General features: G+C 37.4%; 1 protein-coding gene across 1 annotated transcript; it reads right to left on the bottom strand.

Moving 5' to 3' along the window:
- Positions 1–1237: 1237 nt before the first annotated feature.
- On the bottom strand, positions 1238–11990 carry LOC132554827 (uncharacterized). The gene is given in 8 exon segments (XM_060219149.1): positions 1238–1280; positions 4136–4180; positions 5075–5131; positions 8045–8344; positions 10154–10396; positions 11449–11593; positions 11922–11936; positions 11939–11990. Coding segments are annotated over 8 exon segments (900 nt in total).
- Positions 11991–21778: the final 9788 nt, after the last annotated feature.

The following is a 21778-nucleotide window of genomic DNA, read 5'->3' as shown; positions in this document are numbered from 1 at the left end:
CTGACATCCTAAGTGAACTCCATGTTCTGACATCCTACGTGAACTCCATGTTCTGGCCTCCTTCGTGAACTCCATGTTCTGGCCTCCTACGTGAACTCCATGTTCTCACTTCCTTCGTGAACTCCATGTTACCTGACCTCCTTCGTGAACTCCGTGTTCTCCCCTCCTTCGTGAACTCCATGTTCTGATCTCCTTCGTGAACTCCGTGTTCTCACCTCCTTCGTGAACTCCATGTTCTGACATCCTTCGTGAACTCCATGTTCTGACCTCCTTCGTGAACTCCATGTTCTGACATCCTACGTGAACTCCATGTTCTGGCCTCCTTCGTGAACTCCATGTTCTGGCCTCCTACGTGAACTCCATGTTCTCACTTCCTTCGTTAACTCCATGTTCTGACATCCTACGTGAACTCCATATTCTGATTTCCTTCGTGAACTCCGTGTTCTCACCTCCTTCGTGAACTCCATGTTCTGACATCCTACGTGAACTCCATATTCTGATTTCCTTCGTGAACTCCGTGTTCTCACCTCCTTCGTGAACTCCATGTTCTGACATCCTAAGTGAACTCCATGTTCTGACATCCTACGTGAACTCCATTTTCTGGACTCCTTCGTGAACTCCGTGTTCTCACCTCCTTCGTGAACTCCATGTTCTGACCTCCTTCGTGAACTCCATGTTCTGACATCCTAAGTGAACTCCATGTTCTGACATCCTACGTGAACTCCATGTTCTGGCCTCCTTCGTGAACTCCATGTTCTGGCCTCCTACGTGAACTCCATGTTCTGACCTCCTTCGTGAACTCCATGTTCTGTCATTCTCCGCGAAGTTTTAGTTTCAACTTACCGTCTATGGGAACAGTTTACTATTTTCTTTACTGTCAGTTAACTCCGAATTCTGCTTGTCCTTCTCATATGTTACATCCAGCCATTTTTGTACAGACTAGAGTGATAACTGACTAGTATAAAAGGATTCCAGGTTATCTAGGATTTGAAATCTCGTCAAAGCGCACATAAACAATACAAAATCTTCGTTAATGCCATTAACACAACAATATCTTTGATTTTGGATGAAATATATAAAATGGTTAGTACTTAAATCTAGGCACACTATGCTTAGTTTGGATGGAACTTGATTTTGGGCGTGGTTATTATTTGTTTTCCCTGACGCTGCCAGTTTCCGAAAGATAATGACGTATTATTAGCACAGTTCCATGTTCTGTAAGACGTTCACTTCCGGTCTAAATATCATGCCTGTTCAGGTGGAATCCCCAATTCGTGTCTCTGAGAAATGAAAAAAAAAGGTATTCCATGATAGCAGTTGAAAGATTGAACAAAAGACATACAAATAAATAACACCTTTCAATACAAATTTACATAGATGCAGAACCGACAGATATATTTGCATCATACAGCTGTTTCGTCCTACCAGGACTTGTCAGTGATGCTACATCATACAACTGTTTCGTCCTTCTAGGACTCGTCAGTGATGCTACATCATATAGCTGTTTCGTCCTTCTAGGACTCGTCAGTAATGTTACATCATACAGCTGTTTCGTCTTTCTAGGACTCGTCAGTAATGTTACATCATACACCTGTTTCGTCCTTCTAGGACTCGTCAGTAATGTTACATCATACAGCAGTTTCGTCCTTCTAGGACTTGTTAGTGATGCTACATCTACAGTTGTTTCGTCCTTCTAGGACTCGTCAGTGATACTACATCATACAGCTGTTTCGTCCTTCTAGGACTCGTCAGTAATGTTACATCATACACCTGTTTCGTCCTTCTAGGACTCGTCGATAATATTACATCATACACCTGTTTCGTCCTTCTAGGACTCGTCAGTAATGTTACATCATACAGCTGTTTCGTCCTTCTAGGACTCGTCAGTAATGTTACATCATACAGCTGTTTCGTCCTTCTAGGACTCGTCAGTAATGTTACATCATACAGCTGTTTCGTCCTTCTAGGCCTCGTCAGTGATGTTACATCATACACCTGTTTCGTCCTTCTAGGACTCGTCAGTAATGTTACATCATACAGCTGTTTCGTCCTTCTAGGACTCGTCAGTAATGTTACATCATACACCTGTTTCGTCCTTCTAGGACTCGTCAGTAATGTTACATCATACAGCTGTTTCGTCCTTCTAGGACTCGTCAGTAATGGTACATCATACAGCTGTTTCGTCCTTCTAGGACTCGTCAGTGATGTTACATTACACAGCTGTTTCGTCCTTGTAGGACTTGTCAGACCTAGGAGATGACTAAGGTATGTTAAAATTTATGGAATAAAATGGATTGGTTTGGGGACGCATCGGGTTCAAAATTCAATCAATCTTATTTTCATACATCTAATGATTTGAAGAGAAAAGTACATGCGTATATTTTGAAGTGAATTAAAAAGTGGCATACAGGATTCATATTCACAGGAATGTAGTAATGACAACAAAGTACGTTAAAGGGGCATTGAATGTTTAGTGATGTTTTATAAGAAAACACCAAAAGATATACCCATGTTCTTACATAAATTATACGCCTCAATTCACCACGTATACACATTGTGTGTATATCTAGACAGACCGATTCCCATTTTTGTTAAACCGACAAGATTAAATCCAAACAAAACAATGGAATTCCAAACTTATTTTCAGAAATTATAATTGAAGTGTACAGACTTGTGAATTTACCCAACACTGTACATAAAATCTAGGATTTAGTCAGTGACTGATTTCCGGATTCCCCAAATTTATTCAGTCTAATTTTATATCAATATAGGGTATTTTCATCAGTTTCGTCTGTCCAAACTGACCTTAGGAAAGATAATTTTATGCCGACAATAATTTTAAAAGTCATTACAAAAAGATTTCTCAAAATGGTACAAAACATGCAGGTATGGAAGGCATCCACTAAGGTCCTGGAATAAACACGTATTAACTACCCTGTACACTACATTGTCCGTTACTGTTTTCACACAAGTCTTTAAAAGCTAGGAACATTGTCCGTAATTGTTTTCACACAAATCTTTAAAGCTAGGAACATTGTTTTCACACAAGTTTTTAAAGCTGTTTTCACACACAGTCTTTAAAGCTAGGAACATTGTCCGTTACTGTTTTCACACAAGTCTTTAAAGCTAGGAACATTGTCCGTTACTGTTTTCACACAAGTCTTTAAAGCTAGGAACATTGTCCGTTACTGTTTTCACACAAGTCTTTAAAGCTAGGAACATTTTCCGTAATTGTTTTCACACAAATCTTTAAAGCTAGGAACATTGTCCGTTACTGTTTTCACACAAGTTTTTAAAGCTAGGAACATTGTCCGTTACTGTTTTCACACAAGTCTTTAAAGCTAGGAACATTGTCCGTTACTGTTTTCACACAAGTCTTTAAAGCTAGGAACATTATCCGTTACTGTTTTCACACAAGTCTTTAAAGCTAGGAACATTGTCCGTTACTGTTTTCACACAAGTCTTTAAAGCTAGGAACATTGTTTGTTACTGTTTTCACACAAGTCTTTAAAGCTAGGAACATTGTCCGTTACTGTTTTCAAACAAGTCTTTAAAGCTAGGAACATTGTCCGTTATTGTTTTCAAACAAGTCTTTAAAGCTAGGAACATTGTCTGTTACTGTTTTCACACAAGTCTTTAAAGCTGGGAACATTGTCCGTTACTGTTTTCACACACGTCTTTTAAGCTAGGAAGTGTGACGTCAGTCTAATCATTTGCTCATATCACAATGAGTTTCCGGTTAGAGAGTATTATGTCAAGGGAGATAACTCAGAGAGGTAAAGCCATAACGATAGGAAGACGATATAGTATTGTAGCATATATTTGCGTATTTACATGCCGAGATCGGTATACTTTGTAAATATGATAATTTCTTCAACTGCAATTACATTTGTAAAGGAAAACTGAGAGCAAAGTATGTTTTGGAAAGTAAATATGAACATCATAAAGTTAAAGAGAATTGCACTTAAATATACGGTGTTAATTTGTTCTTTCCTCAATAAACATTAGGAAATGATCTCGCATGGAATATGTATATGTACGTATTGATAAATATAAAGATGTTAGTAACACTGCCATCCATACTTAAGATAGGAAGTAAAATGACACATCATGCTGACAGTCACGTGATACATACACAGGGCGCCACAGGAAGGGGTCACGGCCATGGAATAGAGCTCTCCTGTTGACAGAGGAACAAAAACTAATAAGGCCCGAATAAAACATGGAATGATTTATGAATGTGACAAATCACGTGGTCAATGGTTTGTTTTTAACTCTCAATGTTTTAATATAAATGGTGTTTCACCTTCGTAAAACTAAGATATCTTTGTAGCAATTGAGATAAACGAGGATTTAATTCCAGATTAACATATTTTACAGGTATATTCACTTTCATGAACATTCGGTTGTTTGTTTTTTCTAAAGAAGAGAACTTTATACACGTAAATTAACGGATGTAACTAAAAAGAAAATGTTAAACCTTGAAAGAACGTAGCCTTTGATAAATTGCATTTGTGAATTTTTATTTCTGAAGCCGGAAGATGCTGAAACTAAACATTAACAAAACAAATTATAAGTAGGTGACACTGCGGATTGCTGGATTGATTACATAGAATGAACGCTTGAGTCACTGTTTTATGTCTGACAGACAAAAGGCAATTCGCACCCACTACCAACATATTTTTATAGAGTTACCTCCCTTTTATGATGTTGATACAGATGTCGCTGTAATCGGACCTGTATCCCTCTGTAAACTGAGAATTATTCAACGATGTATGTTGACTAAAACTCAAATATTTTGTATTTGTAACTTCTTGATACAGAGGAACTATTTACAATTTTCCATTTATAATCCTCACATCACGTGATTTTGTGTGAAGTTGTTACCAACGATACTTGATGTTATAACACCTAGTGAGGTCGTTCTAATTGTAAATAAAGGTACCTGATGTTCACAGTCACGTCTCGGTAAATCCTTACATGTAATAAGTACGTTTATTGCGAGACAAACAGATTCCAGATAAACTGGTACTCACAATGTGTTGTAAAATCATACAAGCGATAAGTCACTTACGTGTTAAATTCGTCCACATATCTCATGTCTGTCTGGGATGACCAATCCGCCCTTACCCTGAAAACACATTGTCACGTGATCAATGGTTAATTACATAAATGTAGGTCTTGTTTGGTGTTCAAGTTTTCTTATATTTAATCAACACGATAGATTTTCTGATCAAATCCTGAAGTAAACCTCAGTTATTGTATGTTACTTCACATCAAACCTGCATCATTTCACATCAGTTCGCCATGATTTTAACAATAACCGCACTTTAGATTATAAAATCTTTCATGCTATGTTCAAATCGGAACGACCTAAGAAAAGTATCCATATTAATGATATATCGAAACACAATCTGGATACATAACTAACCATGCAGGGGTTTCAATACGCGAAACATATAAATAACTGTTTTATAGAAATATGATTAAAATAGTACAAAAGACAAAGGAATGACGACTTTTAATAATTTAGAGTCAGACAATAAATTAAATTGATTTTGGTTAATCTATTTCATAAACATTGAATGTACCGGATCAAGATTGGATTCAGATATTCAGCCTAAAGATACGTGTCGGATGTGGAATGATAAAGTTTGTCGGATGTGGAAAGATAAAGCTTGTCGGATGTGGAATGATAAAGTTTGTTGGATGTGGAATGATAAAGCTTGTCGGATGTGGAATGATAAAGTTTGTTGGATGTGGAAAGATAAAGCTTGTCGGATGTGGAATGATAAAGTTTGTTGGATGTGGAATGATAAAGTTTGTCGGATGTGGAAAGATAAAGCTTGTCGGATGTGAACAAGATAAATTTTGTCGGATATGGAATGATAAAGTTTGTCGGATGTGGAAAGATAAAGCTTGTCGGATGTGGAAAGATAAATCTTGTCGGATGTGAACAAGATAAATTTTGTCGGATATGGAATGATAAAGCTTGTCGGATGTGGAAAGATAAAGCTTGTCGGATGTGGAATGATAAAGCTTGTCGGATGTGGAAAGATAAATCTTGTCGGATGTGAACAAGATAAATTTTGTCGGATATGGAATGATAAAGTTTGTCGGATGTGGAAAGATAAATCTTGTCGGATGTGAACAAGATTAATTTTGTCGGATATGAAATGATAAAGCTTGTCGGATGTGGAATTATAAAGCTTGTCAGAATTGGAATGATAAAGCTTGTCGAATTTGGAATGATAAAGTTTGTCGGATGAATGAATCATATGACAGATCAATAAGTTAAAGAGGCGTGACTTTGTTATAGATACAAGTCAACTGGTACAGTAAACGACCGCAAGAGGGCGTGAGGCTAAATGTGACTTCACAAAGGGAGGCCAGCTTTATAACAAACAGTTATTTGGCAGGTATAAGACCTACATCTGAGTAGATCAATCAACAGAGAAACACGGTTAGTAACAGGTAAAACGGGAAGTCTGTGGACAATGGTACGACACTTCAGAAAATGTCAGATACCATTAGAAAAAACCTCCTTAACAAAGTCCACGAGGAAAAGCGTTTAGTGTGGGCATATGAATGTAAGAAATAAAGAGAAAAGGATTAGGAATATGAAGGGTGGAAAGATGAAGGAGAAAAAGAGAGACGTTCCAGCAGAAATATAAAGACATGACTGTAAAACACGTGACAAGTGACCATGTTAAGGGGGTTTCATAAACTCTCAGTTCGTCTGTGTTCTGAAAACAATGCATTTTGGAATATTGAAAATTAACAAAAGGAAATCGTAAATGGCCTTCACTAAGTATGTGTTTCAACAAGATTTAGCATATTTCCATAACTCATACTCCACTTGTGTGCTTTACTACAGGATAAGATGATACGGGTATTCCACATGACCAAAGCGAGTAACAGCAGTGATCGAAGCTAAAGGAGGTGTTACGATGTGCTTAGTTTAGTTCAAAATGTATTCTTCAAATAAGATATACAATAAACTGCCTTTAAAATTGCGTTGATATTCGTCTCGTGAATTCAAACACTGGATGAAGAAATTTCTACTGTTACGTCTTCTCTGTCATTTCTCTATCTCACAGGGTAAATAGGAGTTAGTGTCTGTAAACGTCCTGTTTAATTTGTATTCGTTACTGTCCGTGCATTTACGTGTTTGTCCTTATTTGGTGTGTTACAGAAGTGTACATGTCCAGGTGTGACAGGTGAAGAAGTCGTGCGAGAGTGAGTGTGTAGGGTTATAAAACTAGGGATACCCCTGGGTGCTGGGCAGAATCACAGACTAACCACGTCGCTCTGGACGTCCTCGGGAGTCCAGGTGCCACATATAGCTACGGTTAAGTTACTGACACGACCCGACGGTCGGTGTAGTGAGGTGGTTGTAATCCTAAACCAGGGGTATTAATAAAAACGTTCAACACACAACGAATTCGAGTTGATGGTGTGACATCTAAATGGTCTGTGAAAGTATATATATGAAGTATGTTTGTGTGTAACTGAATATATGGAATTTGTTGTGTGCAGGCATGTATCTGTATGATTGCCTATGTTTGCACAGCAATACTTGATGTGCGTGGTGTGTTTATATGTGAACCACTGCAGAAATATGAATGGTTGATATTGTGAATTGGTGAGTTTTATGTGATACAATCTGAATTCGAAATAAAAATTCAAACTTTTTTTGTAAAACAATCAAATGTTCATAGACAAGCATATGGACGACAACCAATTCCATCCAAAGGTACGCCAAATAGAGGCGTTTAAAAAACTTTGGTAAATGGCCATATAGAATGTAGTTACAGTAGAATCGAAAGGTGAAACGGTCCTTGTATGAAATGTTATCGAAGTTTTTCTGTTTATCTCCTGGTTAATCATCTTTTTTAGCTTAATTTTATTGCATACGGAACGCAACCTGTTCTCCAGTAGTTCCCTAGATCTACAACTATAACTTAAATATAAAATCTACAGATTAATTACATTTCCGCATTATGATATTCCGATATGACGTATCTGAAGATCTCATACTCACAAGTCAGAGTTATTCCGTGGAAGACGAGAAACTGGTGCGGAGCGTTCGGAACTCCCGACTTGTCCTCGGTAAGGTGGATTTCTCCAATTTCCAACCTGAAAACCGTAATCACTCTGAGCTTTTTCCTGTCTGTTGTTAATCTCGCTTACAGGTCGATCCCGTTCTTTGTCTCGATGACTTTGTTTCCGGTTCCGGTCTGGGTCACCTTTATAAATATAGAACATCTGGGCCCCGCGGGTGCCTTTAGTCAATGACCCTGTGACAGAGTGGGCTTTTTGTGGCCGGGTATCTACGGGACGACTGTAAATGGAAATTAATACATTGCTTACCCAGATATATCAAACTTCATGTGACACGATCAGCATTGAGAGTGGAAGATCCTAACTCGTTATTGTGTACAAACATCACTATCGAATCCGGGAACGTGCAAGGGAGATTGGAGTAGTAAGTGCAAAAACATGGACAAAATCATGAGCGAGACAAAATCTTGGAAGGAATGCCAATAATCCTACCCATGAACATTCCAATGTTGTACGCCATATCTTCTGTAAAGTTGGTAATATTCTTGAGGGATTTAGTTCGCTTTATGTACCACCGAACATTTATACATTACAGAGAACATATCTAATGCCTTTCTCCATGGACACAAGTTCGTAGATATACGTATAAGTAAGTATCCGCGAACTAGCCAGGGTAAAACTACGAAAGACCAGCCCTACGAACGCAAACACATTTACGTATTCAGCTTGAAAGAATGACATTCCAGACGACAAGAACAACAACAGGTAGGAGCTAAAATCATGTCATCTCGCTAGACACAGCGGCAAGGCGAACTGGAAAAGGTCATCAATATTTGCAAACTTTGAGAATGATACCTACAAGATGACGACTCAAGAAAAAGTTTTGTGCAGATGGCAAACCCATCCTTCGAACAGGACTTTTGAAACACGTTAGAATGTTATTTCATCAGAATAAAGAAGTTTCAGAATCCTGGGATTGTTACAAAATTCCTTCTGTAAATATTTTCTTATTTACTCGCTTTAATGATAAGATCTTGATTTAGCACAGAAAACAACCAGAAAAGGCAGGGTAACCATAGCAACGACGAATGTGTTAGTGGGTTTTTACTTTATCAACCAAGTGCAATGGAATTTCTGAAGTTTTTATTGCTGTAGTAACCCTATCTCCTACTTTAAAAGTAGTTTTAATGTTCTCTGAGACTAAGTCTTCGTTACTAGAAAAAACAGCAATAAGCTATAATAAACAAGTTACAAAACCACTTTTCACTGATATAGGCACGGGTTCACTGATAAAGGCATGAGTCATTTATAAAGGCACGGGTTCGTTGATAAAGGAGCAGGTTCACTGAAAAAAGCACGGGTTCATTAATAAAGGCATGGGTCCACTGATATAGGCACTAGTTCATTGATAAAGGCACAGGTTCACTGATATAGACACGGGTCCACTGATATAGGCACTGGTCCACTGATAAAGGCACGGGTCCATTGATAAAGGTACTGGTTCACTGATAAAGGTGCGGGATTGAAAAAAGCTAACATTTTCCCCAAAATATTTGTGTAAGAATCGCCGATAAAAGAAGTATTCCCTAACAAAATGTATTGGTAAATATAGTGGGTATAACCAGTTGACAGGGGGTTCCGGGTAAGGAGCTGGGTAAGTGGGTTAGAGCTCACCTGTTTGTTAAAATAAATAATCAGATGCTGAATACATCTTGTAATAAAACGGAGAGCAACACTGGCAACGAAATTATCATTTTAGGTCAGACATTCTCAGGAGAACTGGTTCACTAATTTTGGAATGAAAAAACGACCTGCAATATTTCCTAAAACTATATATAGCTAAATATTTTACTTTTAACACTTCTAACGGCTGAATAACTTATTTCACCCATATACTGTCCATCAGATGTATTTACCTTCCTTTTGTTCTGGAAATATTGTGATCGCAGTAAGACCGTATTGTCTCATTTCCAATTAGTTTATAAATTGATCTTACTCTTCCCTCTAATACCGATTTTAGTGGTGATTGTCACATATTTACCACGTACCGTAGACAAAATACTTATCATCCAACGTTTCACCTACTAACCTGTACGTGACGTCAACACTTGTACTTCGAGGTCTGTAGCGGTTATCGTTCTTGTCAAGGACAGATTCATCTCGTCGGTAAGACGTTTCATATCCACTGTATGGATTATCTCCCCTATACGGGTTATCGGTCCTGTATAAGTTGTCGGCACGGTATGAGGGAGGGGCGCTGGACATCGGAGGCAAAACGTAGGAAACCTCTTCAGTGTAACCTTTGTTTGTTTGGAAACCTTTGTTTGCTGACCTTCAAATAACCAGGAAAACAACACAAAATAAAGGTGAAACAACTTTAACGTTTCGTTAGTAAGTATTGAAGACGTCATCAATAGATGGATATGTATGAATTATCTCCCCTGCCTGGTTAATGTATAACACACTGCGTGCCAGTGAAATAATTACTAATAGACATAACAGTTAGGATTTAAACAAGTTAGTTTCTAAATATCAATGGAATTCAATGCTCCTGTTCACTTCAGTAGTAACTAGTTATATAAATTAGGCAGGTCCCAAGTCTTACAACCCTGCTTAATCAGGAATAGCAAAACACAATACTTACTTCACCATTACCAACACACAGCTTTAAACTTGACACGAAGCAAACTCCAAATTCAACCAATGAAATAATGAAATGAAGTAACTACTACATATACGCCAAATTATACAACAAAACACAACAAACAACCCCTATAGAAGGCCCCACCCAGGGAGGATGGTAAACAGAAACGTTAGCACAACGTTTGCTGAACGTTGTCAAACTCACGTACCCGGCCCAGAGATATCTGTATGGGCCCAAAATGTAATGATAGGACCTCGCAAGTGAGAAGAAAGGATGCCACTTTTTCACTTTTACTCAAGATAACAGCAATATAAGGCCATTGTCATCAAGATCTCCGATAATCAAACTTAAGAAAGTGGTACGGGTACTTAGTCTGTTTAGCAAGTCTTATAAGAATATAATATTCCTTTGGAAGAAGTGTAGAAAGCGATCCTCAAGACTGTGTCAAGAAATCAGCCAATCAGATAAGAGCAACATGATTAAATATACATGGAATTCACGGTTGATTAAACAAATGTGAGGAGATTATGTAATAAGTTTTACCTAGCAAGTCTAATGAAAACTCATTTGTTCCTTCAAAAGGCAGTATGCGAAAAAACATTCAGTCTTTGTGCCGAAGGTAACAAGTGTACCAACCAAGTTTCGTTAAAATCAAACCAGTCCTTCAAAAGATATCGGACGGACGGACGGAACCCATTTGAATATTCCCTGCCCAACAAATAATGACGTAGTACACATACCTTTTTTGTCGTCGAGACTTGGCTGTTCCCTGGACAACACACACGATACATAAGAGTACCATGACGACGACAGCACCCACACCGACCAACACGCCAATCAGAATCTTTGTTTCGTCAGTCATACCTTCGTCAGACGGGGCTTTGTCTGAAGCAATATTGAACGATACGTTTTATAAGAAGCGGAGAAATCTGTAAAAGTGTTTTCACCGAAGTTCTCGCTTTAGTAAAAAAGGGTTTTTTTTTTGTTATCCATACAGACATTCGTAGGAGCTGTTATTTAAACAAGTAGTGTTTATCACGGAAGATTTATCAGAATTTATTTAAAAGATGACAAAATTTATGTTTCGAGCACCGACAACAAAGGGATCTACAAAAAGTATTTCACACACGGAAAAATACTCTCCACCAGAAATGATTTTTAATAATGTTTATATATAACAGAGTGAAACCCTATCATCACGATACAAACAAACCTGTACAGTAAGGGATGGTGTTTACATTCCACGTTCCGTCCGACTGACACGTGACTTTGGACTGACCATTGAGGACGTATGGAGAGTAACAAGACAGTGTTACTTCTGTGCCCTCTGTCCGGTTGTACGATGACAAGACCAGCTGTTTGTGGTTGGCGGAGCTGATGATATCAGGCTGACCGTCTTGGGTGTTCAGTTTAGAGCATTCTGGGAAAATAAACATTAAGCACAACATTGTTTAGACCGTAAGATTCAAACATTATGTAGACCATTTAATTACTTTTAAGAGTTATAAATTAGATTCAATTTGCTGTAAACCATTAAGTTGATACTAAGAGATGTTCCCTAGATTAAAACATTCTGTAGACCCTTAAATTACGACAAATAGTTATACATTAGATTCAATTGGCTGTAAACCATTAAGTTAATACTGAGATGTTCCTTAGATTAAAACATTCTGTAGACCATTTTATGACTAGTACAAGATATTTGTTAAAATCAAGCGTGCTGAAGACCAAGCCCTTCGTTAAGGGACATATTGGATTCTCCAACATTTTATATATACACAAAACCAGTAAATAATTTGTCTTGTAAAATATCAAGTATTCCAAAGATCACCCAGTAAAAGGGCTTTATGGTGCAAATGAGGCAATTAATTTTGATTTTAAATCTGTTTGATTTATTTCCATGGACGAATGTATAGCGAACCTGTCGTTCATTGAGTTACCGTGCTACCGTTCTCCATCCAATATCTAATATTTATCATGTTCATGTTTCATACAGCACAGAATAACAATATTTTAACAGATGTCTTTAATAACGTAATGCAAAATTAAGTTCTCATTTTTTCTTTTTTGTTTTATTTTCAAGATGTTAGGACATATAAACATATATATATAGTATTTATATACACCCACTCACACAACTACACACCATCCATACTCACACACTCAAACATATTTTCTCATTTTTTCTTCTTTGCCTTCATCATCATCATTAGCAGCAGCAGCAAAAATTCTTAAACAGCTTAAATATGTGACCAAACCTGATTGATACATCTCACCAAACATGGTTGATACATCTCACCAAACATGGTTGATACATCTCACCAAACATGGTTGTTACATCTCACCAAACTGATTGATACATCTCACCAAACATGGTTCATACATCTCACCAAACATGGTTCATACATCTCACCAAACATGGTTCATACATCTCACCAAACATGGTTCATACATCTGACCAAACATGATTGATACATCTGACCAAACATGGTTGATACATCTCACCAAACATGATGGATACATCTCACCAAACCTGATGGATACATCTGACCAAACATGGTTGATACATCTCACCAAACATGGTTCATACATCTCACCAAACCTGATTGATACATCTCACCAAACATGGTTGATACATCTGACCTGACATGATTGATATATCTGACCTGACATGGTTGATACATCTCACCAAACATGGTTGATACATCTCACCAAATATGGTTGATACATCTCACCAAACATGGTTCATATATCTGACCTGACATGGTTGATATATCTGACCTGACATGGTTCATACATCTCACCAAACATGGTTCATACATCTGACCTGACATGGTTGATACATCTGACCTGACATGGTTGATATATCTGACCCGACATGGTTGATACATCTCACCAAACATGGTTCATACATCTGACCTGACATGGTTGATATATCTGACCTGACATGGTTGATACATCTCACCAAACATGGTTCATACATCTGACCTGACATGGTTGATATATCTGACCTGACATGGTTGATACATCTCACCAAACATGGTTCATACATCTCATCTAACATGGTTCATACATCTGGCCAAACATTGTTGATATACCTTAAGACTGGCCATGAAAATGCAAACTTCGATAAACAGAATTTACATCACCAACATGCGTAGAAAAACACCCGGAAAATCATCGCATTCACTTAATCGATGAAATTAACGAAAGAAAGATCAACTTAGGGATGTTTTAGTTGTACAGGGAGAATATACTGTGTGTTTTGGGAGGTTAGCCGTTTTTTGTTTATATAAATATATAGAGAGGATAAACTGTGTGTTTTGGGAGGTTAGCCGTTTTTTGTTTATATAAACATACACGGAGAATATACTGTGTTTTGGGAGGTTAGCCGGTTTTTGTTTATATAAACATACACGGAGAATATACTGTGTTTTGGGAGGTTTTCTGCTTCACTGATGAAGATACCCGCCAGGTAAGTTCTCTTCTTGACAACAGATTCTTCGAATTTCGTAGAAGATCTTCCAACAGACTACTGTCATACCTATACATGTGTAACTTATTTTGCCCCTCTGTTGGCTAACTTTGTTCTGAAGAGCTTATCATAAATGTCACAAAGACCTTGTAAATTCTATATTTCGCTTTCCGGAATGTTGATAACGACTTGTTTTTAAATGACAATAACTTCATTAATCACGTAGATCCTATATAATTGAAAATCATGGACATATTCTTCTACATCAGCCACTTATCTCGATATTTTCATAACGAAACTAAGCAGTATGATAAGCGTGATGAATTCAATTTTCCATCGTGAACTTTCCATTTCTGGATAGCAATATTCCTGCATCCAGCCTATGGTATATACATAACGCAGTTAATTCGATGTTCAAGGGCCTGTCCCAAATATCACGATTTTTCATGAAAAATGTCGACAAGGGATAGACAAACTCAAATGCATTATTTAAAGAGATGGAGGTCGGTGGAAACTATGGGGAGGTTTTTCTACCGTCATGGTTATCTCATTGAAAATATTCCATTTCTTGTTCGAAGCTGGACGCGTTCGATGAAAATTAACAACTGCAAAATGGCAATTGATAATCAATAGTAATGAATAACCGAGATGCATTTTACCTTTGAGTCTGTTTTGTTCTGTATTTACTTTTTATAAAATCCAAGTTAGAGGTTAGAGGTTAGAGGTAAGAGTTTAGAGGTAAGAAGACAATTACAGATGATTTGACGCCCCTGGAAACATTAACATGTGACATAATGTAGACTTAATTTTCTAATTTAAATGAAAGGTAAATAATTAATTTCTTGTGACGCGTTTCATGTCTTATATTTATCTATAGTGTCATACTTACCTGTCGCACCTGTTTCTCCTCCATAGATCACGTGATATATAGTATACATTCCAGACTTACCTCCGTTGTATTGAATAGCTACAATGGTAGCGTAGCTAACGTCTGTGCGGTCAAAGTATACAGCCTTTATCATGGATTAGATATGCATATATTATCATAATGAATGCAAGAAGATTTCATTTTTCTTTAATCCATTGATAAGAGCCCAAGGCACACATACATCAATGTATGAATATGTATGTGTTTGTGATATCGCGAGTATTTCTGGAGTACAGGCGCAAAATTCTACTCTCCACACGTAAACAGAAGGTACTTACCTATCATATTGGTTTCGTCACTGCCGGCTTCAGGTGATCAATTGGTCACTTGATGTTGTGCGATTAGTTTCTGAGGGAAAAATCAAAACATTGAATAACATGTATATATATATATATATAACCAGACAGGTGTTAGAGTTAGACAACACCTGGTGAAGTTTCCGCTACTTGTGAAGTAAAATATGCTTCAAAGTGTTGATTGCTTTCTCAAATAACACGAATCCATGTATAACAAAAAGTGAACGAAAGATATAACAACTGCATGCGACATTTTTGTTTATGCAAACAGTAACATAGTTCAACACATACCCTTGACGTTCATATAAAAACCCTGATATATGAAAATTAGGAAATGTATCTTATAATGGGGCTGGTGTACTTCCCTATAAATATTTTGACTTTTCTCTCTATTACTTTGGGTTTTCCACAGTCGCCTCCCAGACTTAAAAATGAAGACCTTAGCATCACTGCCGAGTGCCGAAACAGCTGTATGATGTAGCATCACTGACTAGTCCTAGAAGGACGAAACAGCTGTATGATGTAACATCACTGACGAGTCCTAGAAGGACGAAACAGTTGTATGATGTAGTATCACTGACTAGTCCTAGAAGGACGAAACAGCTGTATGATGTAACATCACTGACGAGTCCTAGAAGGACGAAACAGCTGTATGGCACAGTTTACTACATGGTTTGGCCTCTTTACTTGTGTGTGTTTTGTATAATCATTTGTTCTGGTGATAAAGAGGTAGAAATCTTTTTTTGTTCTTTTTTTTTAAAATCATTTTTATAGTTTATGTAGATCTAATAATGATGAATCACTTGGCCATAAATTTTCTAAATCAAATAACCCGTTAAACTGTACATGTTTTATAAACGTACTGAAGAAGTGAAGTGATTCATAGGATTATCTAATAAAACGAATTATTCACATCACATTGATAACTTAAATATCACGAGGAAACTTTAATGTGTGATGGATATTACACCTGTATCAGAGATACAATGAACAATTTACGGTTTAATCGGTGTGTTACAGTGGCGAAGCCAGGATCTAAAAGGGGGGGGGGGCAAAAATCTGATTCTGTTACCTGAGCTGAGTGTAGTTTGTGTGGTGTTAGTTTCGACAGAATGCAAGTAGAATCGATAAAATCACTGAAATATATGAAAAATACAGATGCAGAAAACTGAAAAATGGGACCCCCACCCCCCCTACCCCCACCCCCCTCTCCCCCCCCTTCCCATAAAAAATACTCAACGGATTAACACGTTTCACAAAAGTCACCTCTGGGACAATTGGGGGGGGGGCAGTTGCCCCCATTGCCTACGCCAGTGGTGTGTTACTACAGGTCGTAATCTTTAATACGAAACTGGTTCACTTTGTCCATCATTATAATGTCAGCATATGCAGAATGAAAACTATGATAAAAAAGAAATGACGCCCAGATAAAAACATATTTCTAGCAAGTGTTGATAGAATTAAGTAATATTTAGACCATAGAAGGAACTGTAGGAGGACACTGTTTTGTACAGAGAGAATTTATGCCATAATAACGTATAACTGACGAAAGATCATACCTGTTAAGTGAAGATTCGCCTCTGAAGTGGAATGTTAAAAACTATATGTGTCTGAAATTAAAAAGCTAAACGATCGTTGACTAAAAATTCCTGAAATTTTGATATATGGAGGAGACAAACCACAATTTTTTCGTGATTCTGAAGTACTTATGTACGAATTTTCAACGTTTGTTATAAAAACGATACGAAAAGGACCTACCTTCCCAACAATGATAAGTTGTCGACTGTAGGTCGTGCCATGAGACGTCTGATAAAGATGTTAGTACAGTGATTAACGGGTATTGATCTGCTGTTAAACCTCATACCCCCTATCGCCGCTCGCCAACTAATTATAACCGGGTCGAGGTGCCGAACGGGAGAGTTCGGCTGTAGTCCAGTGTCCCGTCCTCATCTGTGCGTGTTCTTTTTGTATGGTAGGGTATAACTGATCGGAACCAATGTTAGACATGTTTTTACAGTTTAGTGTTGTCATGACAGGACAGACACTTATGTGTTCACGACCAACTTTTAGGGTATCAAAGATTTGTCATTCACTTGTGTGTCTGTTGTACATTCTTAAACATCGGTTAACAGTGTTTCTTTAGAGTCGAAATTCCTGTACATAGATTTCCCCTACTCAACCGGAAAATGTAGGTGACATAGGGGAGTTACTCCTTCTTAAGAGTAAATATTCACCTTATTTGTGCCAATTCTTCTAGTTGTGATCATATCACGATATTTGGATTACCTTTTTGAGAGGTACATATAAATACTGAACGAACGAAAGGGAATTCCCTAAGGATGCTCCACCACCTCCTAAATATGCAAGCAATTATGGTGTTTATCGTATGTGATAATATTGTTTTGTAAATATTCAGACACACATTTGATCCATTAAGATAGATTGAAAGCCCGACATTTTAACTTTCTGTTGTTGTTGTTGTTGTTACATTATATTGTTTGTTTGTGACAGTAAACATTATGTTAATGGGATAAGCCAGAACACCCTGTACATCAGCTCATTGTAGAGGCAGTGTACTTTGTTTATAAACAGCTGTTTGGGTTACATACTTAGATCAGATCAATGCCTGAAAACTAATGAAGAATTGATCGTGATATTTACGTACAGGGTTTATCAAAGAATTTATTGTGATATTTACGTGCTGGGTTTATCAAAGAATTTATTGTGATATTTACGTACTGGGTTTATCAAAGAATTTAATGTGATATTTACGTGCTGGGATTATCAAAGAATTTATTGTGATTTTTACGTACTGGGTTTATCAAAGAATTTATTGTGATATTTACGTACTGGGTTTATCAAAGAATTTATTGTGATATTTACGTACTGGCTTTATCAAAGAATTTATTGTGATATTTACGTACTGGCTTTATCAAAGAATTTATCAAAGAATTTATTGTGATATTTACGTACTGGCTTTATCAAAGAATTTATTGTGATATTTACGTACTGGCTTTATCAAAGAATTTATAAATTTTTCAGTTTTTATTTTTATGAGTTTTTAGATTTATTGGTTTTCATAAATATCGAAACCTCGGATCTGATATATTGCTTCCGCCTTTTGAAACACATACCACTGTTAAGATTTTCTTGCTTTCTTGTTTAAAGCTTGTTTCTTGGTACATCATTCAGCCCTAACAACTGGTTCTAGATTTACATCAATATTGATACTCAGATAAAGTATACAGCATACCAGAATACGGATCTGTAATAGGAAGTTGATGGAACGTATGCTTGTCTTCAATATATACAGCCTCGTCCACACCAAAGTGAACATTTCAGTACGATTTCAGAACTACATTAATGGAACCGTACAATAAACTCTGTTATACCTTGTAGGACCAGTCAGTGACAGTAAAGTTTATATTTTGAAATCTACAATACGACCGAAATAGTAAATGGTATGTCTTAAGAAAGAATTCAACCTTGCAATAGTTATCTGTTATCTTTAAATAAGGACTCTTGAGAGGTAGCTACGTTTAAATAAGTGTAAACTGTGTTTACAGTATTATGAGATAGATTTGATCGACGGAGATGGTATGTCAAAATGACCACACCCTGACGACAGGGTAACACTACAACGTTTGCGGTGAGGTGTCGGTTGTTAGTAGGTGTAGACAGTTAACAGGTAACCACTGGTACAATATGTTGGGAGGGGATCATAGCACACCTAGTGACATCGTGGAAACCAAGGGGACAGTGGTTAAGTATGGGGACTGGACAAATTGGGGCTGAAACTCTCTACACGTACCTGTACATAACCAAAAGGTACTAGGCAGATTCAGGGGAATGATTTAAACTATAGCACTGAGATTAGGAAGATGTAAACATGAAATAAAACACAAGGAGTTAGGATCACTAGTTAGAACATCTGCCATTAGAAATATTCCTGAGTCTAGAAAACAGTTGACGGTGTTTACAAGATTACCGGCACTATTCTGTATTACGGATCAAATGAAACCTATTAGGACAGATATACAAACGTATGTATGATACAACTACATATACCTACCAAGGGTATAAGTACACTACATACAAGATAGGTAATTTTAATCACGATAGATGATGACAGCTAATCATAGTTAAAGTGATAGTATCAGACAAGGTGCCGCCCAGCATGTTGTAATATAACCCACCTCTTACCATCCTTAAATATCTGTATTCAATATGTATTCTGTAAAAAAAAATCTTTCATCGAATATGAATTATATATCGTGTTTACCTGCCGTTCTGATTACCTCCTAATGTTCCATCCTTATGTGTACCCGGCTATTGAGAGTTCCTCCCTTGTATGGAAGATGCTTCCCTACTGTTCTGAGTCGTTCCAGAGTTTGTTATGGTCGGGCTGTCAAGCGTGAATGCTACACAAATTTAAATGACGGAGATGACGTGATGAGAATTATGTATTCCGTTAGCGGTATGAACTTTAAGGAGCACCGTGTCGCTGTGGAAGTGACAAAACAGGCATATTTCACCTGCATCACTGATACAGGGCCAGCCTTTACATTGTGTAGAGTTGACAATATTGTTGAAGACAGGTATAATATTTTGACATGACGCTGTGAAATTCTCGTTAGTCTAATACTGAAGACACAACCCTTAAATTTTGCACGTGTTATACAGCGCAGCTGGAAAATTACAATTTATCATTAGGTCTGACATTAGTAAGAAACCAAAGGAAATATATCTTAGTTAAATAATTTATAATACAAATTAATCTGCACGTGTTGCTACCTGTAACCAGAGATGTATATAACCCGTTATCTAAGATATTAAATGCACTATGATAATATTCACTTTCTTTTAAGTTATTCGTAAAATATTCGTGAAGACATGAACCGAAGTCACACTCCCGGCAACATATTTATTTTATAGTCAGGTTTAGAGAATACACCCTCTGGCTTGAATACATTTCTGGTAGCGAGAGTGTGTGGAGAAGCTTTATATAACACGACATTATAATCTTGTCCATCAGAGTTACCACCCTTGACTAAACTCTGTCAGTCTGTTCTAGTTTGACTTTCGTGACAGTAATTTTTTTACACACCTACTTTGTACGCCTAGATAATAGAGCTATTGTCTTCGTCTATCACTCATGTTTAACGTTCTGTAGTCAGCAATGAATTCCTTTTCCACCAACACATCTGTCTTTATACGCTTTCTTTTGTACAAAAGACAAACATATATATTACAATTACAAATTTAGATCAAGTGGAGGCAAACAATGAATTAGCATGCATCATACAGCTGTTTCGTCCTTCTAGGACTCGTCAGTGATACTACACCATACAGCTGTTTCGTCCTTCTAGGACTCGCCAGTGATGCTACATCTTACAGCTGTTTCGTCCTTCTAGGACTCGTCAGTGATACTACACCATACAGCTGTTTCGTCCTTCTAGGACTCGTCAGTGATACTACACCATACAGCTGTTTCGTCCTTCTAGGACTCGCCAGTGATGCTACATCTTACAGCTGTTTCGTCCTTCTAGGACTCGTCCGTGATACTACATCATACAGCTATTTCGTCCTTCTAGGACTCGTCAGTGATACTACACCATACAGCTGTTTCGTCCTTCTAGGACTCGTCAGTGATGCTACATCTTACAGCTGTTTCGTCCTTCTAGGACTCGTCAGTGATACTACACCATACAGCTGTTTCGTCCTTCTAGGACTCGTCAGTGATGCTACATCATACAGCTGTTTCGTCCTTCCTGATGCTAGCTGTTTCGACTGTAATGCGATGTTAACTGTGTAACGTGTGATGAATCATACAGCTGTTTCGTCCTTCTAGGACACTGGATGATAAAGTTGTTTTGTTCCTCTGGGACTGTAAGCGATGTTAACTGTGTAACGTGTAGAATTCTGGGGTATCCATTAGACTGTTATAAAAACTTTCGTTTCTGTTATATATGTATTCGAAAAATGCCCACAATTTTTTATGACCTAAGGTCTTCCAACAGGTTATTGACACACTACGGGAAAACATGTCTCTTTTTGGCCGCTTTGATTTTGTTTTCATACGAGCACGAATTTGTCTCGGAGTTAATCAAGATCTCAAAGATTTTGCGAAGTCATTCAATGTGACTTTAATCTGTTGTATAGAGAATGGTTTTTGGGGACCTTGGCGTGAGTTGTTTGACTAGAACACGTGTTTCTCAATCTCTTGGGCATACCAACACACAAAACGGTAAATCCCGGATATTCATTGATGGTGCATATATAACAAACCTATATTGAAAATGTCTATAAATAGCAAAGAAATTTTATTGCCCAAGTCCACGATATATCACCCACCAGAACTAGAAATCAAG

Source organism: Ylistrum balloti, unplaced genomic scaffold (genome assembly GCF_031769215.1).
Source record: "Ylistrum balloti isolate Yb309-2 unplaced genomic scaffold, AGI_CSIRO_Ybal_v1 Utg370448, whole genome shotgun sequence".
Classification (NCBI taxonomy): Eukaryota; Metazoa; Mollusca; class Bivalvia; order Pectinida; family Pectinidae; genus Ylistrum; species Ylistrum balloti.
The sequence above is the reverse complement of the archived record's forward strand: the minus strand, read 5'-3'. Positions and strand labels throughout refer to the sequence as shown.